The sequence below is a fragment of the Eimeria acervulina genome, genomic scaffold, assembly GCF_000499425.1.
Source record: "Eimeria acervulina Houghton genomic scaffold, Eah_scaff1327, whole genome shotgun sequence".
NCBI classification, from domain to species: domain Eukaryota; phylum Apicomplexa; class Conoidasida; order Eucoccidiorida; family Eimeriidae; genus Eimeria; species Eimeria acervulina.
The window spans coordinates 211-6,175 of NW_013549277.1; the positions used below are offsets into that span (position 1 = coordinate 211).

At 53.2% G+C, this 5,965-nt stretch overlaps 1 protein-coding gene across 1 annotated transcript; it reads right to left on the reverse strand.

Annotated features, from left to right (window-relative positions):
* Positions 1–494: 494 nt before the first annotated feature.
* Positions 495–5,728, reverse strand: EAH_00058530 (hypothetical protein, conserved; the record flags this gene model as incomplete). The annotated part of the gene is made up of 5 exons (XM_013393652.1): positions 495–706; positions 1,128–1,503; positions 1,820–3,989; positions 4,682–5,423; positions 5,566–5,728. 5 exons carry the CDS (start codon positions 5,726–5,728, stop codon positions 495–497), a joined length of 3,663 nt encoding a protein of 1,220 aa, XP_013249106.1.
* Positions 5,729–5,965: the final 237 nt, after the last annotated feature.

Below are 5,965 nucleotides of genomic sequence, written 5' to 3' on the forward strand. Positions count from 1 at the left end.
AAATAAATATATATATATATATATATATATGCATGCCCTCTGTCTCTACCTCTACATATCTGTACCCCTGTCTCCATATCTGTGTCTATTTATATCTGTCTCTGTCTCTGTCTCTGTCTCTGTCTCTAATTATCTGTCTCTGTCTCTAATTATCTTTCTTTCTATATCTTCACCTTTTTACGTTTCTATATCTCTATGCCTGTCTCTCTGTCTCTCTTTGTCTTTTTTATTATTTGTTTGCTGTATAAACAATAAAACGCAGAAAATATCCCAAGACAAAAACTCCGATACAAAGACTGTGCAGCAGCAGCAGCAGCCTCTGCAGCAGCAGCTGCATCACCAGCAGCTGCAGCAGCATCAGCCACAGCAGCAGCATACAGCAGCCGCAACAACAACAGCAACAACAACAACAGCAACACCAGCAGCAGCATCAGCATCAGCAGCTGCAGCAGCTGCTGCTACTGCATGCAACTAAACTTGAGAGTTATCTTGCGTTAGGGTTTCTGCTGCAGCCTGCTGCAGCAGCGGGGCCCCCCCTTTTGCTGCTGTTTCCCCACAGGGGGCCCCCAATTGTTTGATAAGAAGATTCTTGAGTTACAAAATGAAGGTCGTGGGCTTCTGTTGTGAGAGTATGCATCAATCTCTTGCTCTTTCTTAATCCTAAACTCAATTGCTTTACCCCGTGCTGCATGGTGGCTACCAAAGTCTGCGCAAAAACAAAAAAAAACAAACAAAACAATATCCATCTACTATCAGCTGCAGCTAAAGCTGCTAAAGCAGCAGAAAAAAGCAGCAGCAGCAGTACACTAGCAGCAGCACCACAGTTTACAGCATCGATACAGCAGCAGCAGCACGACAGCATCAACACATCAGCAGCATCAACACCGCACCAGCAACAGCAGCAGCAGCAAGACAGCAGCAGCAAGACAGCAGCATCAACACCGCAGTAGCAGCAAGACAGCAGCATCAACACCGCAGCAGCAGCAAGACAGCATCAGCATCAACACCGCAGCATCAGCATCAACACCGCAGCAGCAGCAGCAAGACATCAGCAGCAGCAGCAAGACATCAGCAGCAGCAGCAAGACAGCAGCAGCAGCAGCAGCAGCAGCAGCAGCAGCAGCAGACCGTTGACAGAGAATCCCTTGGTGTGTATGCGTCCGTTCTCCTTCCAATTCGCCCGCCAAAGTTTTCTGCGTTTGTCGTAGTATACTCCTTTACGAGCGATGAAAGACAGACGCAAGCCTCCGTCGTCTACAACTATATGTGTTGTTTTTCTTGCTGCTCGCTGCAGCAGCTTCCCAGCAGCAGCAGCACCAGAGGGCCCCACACACCCTCCACCAGGGGCGGCCCCTACAACAGACGAAGCCCCTATATGCAGCCTTGAACTACTACCCCGGTGTACAGACACTCCCCCAGCGCTTGCTGCTGCTCCTCCTCCTGCTGCTCCTCCTCCTGCTGCTGCTCCTCCTGCTGCTTCTGCTGCTGCTGCATCCAGCAGGTCCTGAATATGCCGCACAAATAAACAGCAAAAAAACTATCATCATTTGTCTCGCTGTCTCCGCTCTCTTGCGGTGTCTCTTCTCCTTTCTTGCTGCATCTCTTTGTCTATATTATATATATATATATATATTTCTATCTGCTATCTATCTATCTATTTGTCTCTCTGTCTCTGGGTTCCTCCCGGCAGCAGCAGCAGCAGCAGCAGCAGCAACGGCAGCAACAGCAGCGGCACCACCAGCAGCACCGGCAGCAGCAGCAGCAGCAGCAGCAGCAGCAGCACACTGGGCTTTCAGTATTGTGGTTTATATGTTGCTTACTCCTTGCATTTGTTCTAGGGGCCCTTTTGCCGCAGCAGCATCTGCTGAGCACCTCCTTTCTATCTGTTCTTCTTCTTCTTCTTTTGTCTCTGCTGCTACCTCTATGCAGCTGCTGCTGCTGGGGGCCCCCCACCAGCCGGGGGCCCCCTGCTGCTCTTCCTGCGTCATAGGATGTACACCTTCCTGCCAGGTGGATGCTGCAGCAGCAACTGCAGAAAACTGCTGCTGTTCCTGCTGCTGCTGCTGCTGCTGTTGCTGCTGCTGCTGCTGCTGCTGCGCTGCTGCAGCCCCGTAAGCCTGCGTCTCCATACCCTCAAGCAAAGGAAAGCTGCGGTCTCCTCCTGAGTGCGTGTCAAAGGAGACAGGCTCTACAACTGCAGCAGCAACCCCGCAGAAGAGGGGGCCCTCTGACCCAGGAGCAGCAGCGGACAGCTGCTGCTGCTGCTGCTGCTGCTGGTGCGGCTGCTGCAGCAGCAGCTGCTGCGGCTGCGGGTGCTCCTGTGGCTCCATTGCGTGTTGCTGCTTGTGGTGAAGAGGCAAATGCTGCAAATGGTGTTGCTGATGCAGCTGCTGCTGCACCAAATGCTGCTGCTGCTGCTGCTGCTGGTCCTGCTGCTGCGGCTGCTGATGCTGCTGCTCTTGGAACTGCCTAGGATGCAGCGCTCTCTGTCGAGCCTTGAAGCAGGAATCTTCACATTCTTCCAGTTGCTGTTGCTGCTGCTGCTGCTGTTGCTGCTGCTGCTGCAATCCGTTAGGAGGCTGCAGCTTTGCTGCTGCTGCTGCTGCTGCTGCTGCTGCATGCGTATTCGAATGCCAGGTCTGCAGCCAAGGGGTCGCTGGGGGGTGGCAGAGGGTCCAGACGCCCCCTTCACATTGAGTAGATAGGGCCCCCGCCTCATTGCTGCTGCTGCTGCAGCTGCTGCTGCTGCTGAGGCAGGGCTCCCCCTGCAGTGTATGTGTAGCGCCCATTGTGGGCAGCAGCCGATCACAGCTCATTTGCTGCTCCCGCAGGAGCGCTTCGCTGCTGCTGCAGCTGCTGCTGCTGCTGCTATCTCTGTGAATAAAACGCGGGGCCCCTGAAGTCATCTGGGGGCCCCTCAAAAAGAAGGGGGCCCCCTTCTCACCCGGAGAAGCTGCTCCAGGGGCCCCAGTGGCTGACCCTAAGGCCGGAAGAAGGGGGTATTGCTGCTGCTGCTGCTGCTGCTGCTGTGCAGCAGCAGCAGCAGGAGAAACATTCAAGCCGTTGCTGCTGCAGGAGCTGCTGCAGGAGCTGAACTGTCTCCTTACTGCATGTGCACAGCCAGCTGCAAGGGCCCCCAACCCGAATGCAGCAGCAGAGGAGATTTCCTGCTGCTGCTGAAAAGCTGCGCATGCACAAGCCCCAGTTATTGTCCCCTTCACTGAGAATACATTGTTGCTGTTGCTGCTGCTGCTGCTGCTGCTGCTGCTGTTGATGGTAATCCAGCAACGACAAACGACAGGGCTTGCTGCGGGGGCCCCCGGGGGTTTGCTGCACAGGGGCCCCTCTTCCCCGCTGTAATGCGCAGGGGGCCCCTGAAAGGAAGGTCTGAAGTCTCTATGAAAGGCCTCTTGACCTTCCGAGCAGCAGCAGCAGCTGCAGCAGCAGCTGCTGCTACTGCTGCTGCAGCAGCTGCAGCTATTGAGCGGCCTGGTTGGGCGCCTGCAGCAGCATATGCTGCTGCTGCACCCCGAATCATTAAAGGCCTTTGTTTCATCAGCAGCAGCAGCAGCAGCAGCAGGAAAAGCTGGCGAACTCGCAGCAGCCTGATATGTGGGGGCCCCTGCTGCAGTATCCAGGGGGCCCCCACATTCAAAAGAGTTGAGGGGCCCCTGGAACGCATGCAAGGCATTGGGGGGCCCCTGATGGGGGCCCCCTAATCCTGAAAGCGTAGGGGGCCCCCTGAGGCCCCCATCATCTGGCATATTGTCTTCAAGGGAGAGCGTTCTTGAGCTGCTGCATGCACCGCTCGATGCAGCAGCAGCAGCAGAAGCAGCAAAAGGGGCCTCTAGAAAGTGAAGCAGTGGGGAGTAACTGCTGTCTATACAGCTGCGACGTGTATCTAATTGCTGCAGCAATACAAACAAGAGGGGCCCGTGCAGCCCTACAAATCCGTGAGAAGAAGTATTTGCAATCTGCGGCAGAGACGAGCTGCGTACGTACACACAAACAAAAACAAAAAAAACATAATATTATGATTTAAAACATTTATATTATTATTATTCCTATTGTTTTATTATTATAAAACGCAATCATTATTAAAAAAGTATGCAAATAATAATTAGAAATAATATTTTTACAATGTATACACCGTACTACATTAATACTAAAAAAAAATATAAGCAAAATAATAATAAGTAATGTGTTTTATTATTATTAAATAAATGCAGGTCAAATAAAGCAGTAATCGTACAAACAGAAGAATAGACAAAGCAGCAGCAGCAAGACAAACAGCAGCCATAGCAAAAGCAACAGCAACAGCAGAAGCAGCAGCAGCAGCAAATTCAGCAGCACCAGCAACAACAGCAAAAGTATACAAAAGCAAACGGCAGCCCTCCCCCTACATGTGCTTAGATCACTCAGGGGCCCCTGGGGGCCCCCATATGCCCCGAGGGTTTCTACACTGCAAGGTCTATCAACCCGCAGCAGCAGCAGCAGCAGCTGCTGCTGCTGCTGCTGCACTTGTTGCTGCGCTTGCTGCTGCACTTGCTGCTGCATCTTCTGCTGCTACGCCCCGTGCTGCTGCCTCAGCCCTATGATGATGCTTGACAAACAACACTCCTAGGGTTTAGGGTTTAGGGTTTAGGGTTTTTCGTGTTATATGTAGCAACAGAGTTTCTTACCAGAGTATATCTACGGTGTCTCTATAAGCCTCGTCTGTCTGAGGCCCCACAAACTGCTGTTGCTGTTGCTGCTGCTGCTGCTGTGCGTCGCTCGCTACATCATCAATCCCTTGGTCATAGAGAGCACTCTGCTGCGGGTGCGTAGGGGGCCCCTGTGAGGGGCCCCCCAGGGGGGCCCCCTGGGGGCCCCCCTGAACGCCTGTTGTTCGTTTAAGCTTCCACTCTGCGCAGAGCCTGTCCCAATGAAAGAAGAAATTGTCATGATGAAGTGCCCAGCGTCTTGCAACAGCCCTCAAGTGTGTTAGCAGCTCAAAGGTTTTCAGTTCAGCATACAGTGTTTCGCCTGGAGGAGCAGCAGTGCATGCATTACTGGGGGCTTGTGGCTGTTGTTGGGGGCCCCTGGGGGGAGATAAAACCGAAGCAGCAGAAGAAGAAGAAGCAGAAACTGCAGCAGAAGCAGATGCAGATGCTGCAGCAGCCTGAGAGAAGCTATCATCACTCTCGCTTGCAAGAGAGGCCCCGCTGCTTGCAGAGGTGCTGGGCACAACTGAGTGCAGCAGCAACGGGGGGGGCCCCAGCAGCTGTTCAAACTTAACGCCAAAGGCCTCTTCAGGCTTCTCAAGGGGCCCCTCTGGGGGCCCCTCACTGCTGCTGCTGCTGCTCCAAGAGGCGCCCAATGATGCTGCTGGGGATCCGTCTGAGAGGAAGAGGCCCTCTTCTTCTGCTGCTGCCTCTAGGGAAGCTGCAGCAGCACAACGCAAAGATGTAAGCACACAGACGCATGCAAGAAGAAGAGAAGAGTGCAATATGCAGCAGCAAATGCATGCTTCGAACAGCAGCAGTCAGGCAAGACAGCGCCAAAGGAACAGGAAGGGCTTCCTTACTCGGTTTTGGGACAACTAAGGGAGAGACTGGTGCTTCCTTTATCTGCTGATCAGGGGGAGAAGGAGAAGCGGTGCAGCAATAGGGGGCCCCCGTAAGCGAAGGGTCCTCAGCCTCTCCGCAGCAGAAGGGGGCCCCTGTGCAAAGGCTGCTGCTGCAGTTCATGCTGACAGCGTTTCTGCATGGGTAGGGGTTTTCAGAGATGAGACAGAAGCAGAAGAAGAAGAATTAAAGAAGAAATGCTGCAAACAAGCTGCAGCAGCAGGCCTCTGCTTCCTTCCGCTCGCAGCAACAACAAGCAGAACCAGTCCAGCCGCCAACCGTCTGATGCAGCAGCTGTACTGCTCTCTTTAGGGAAGAAAGCGTAGTATTTAAAAAATAAAACAAGCTTTGTCTAGGAGT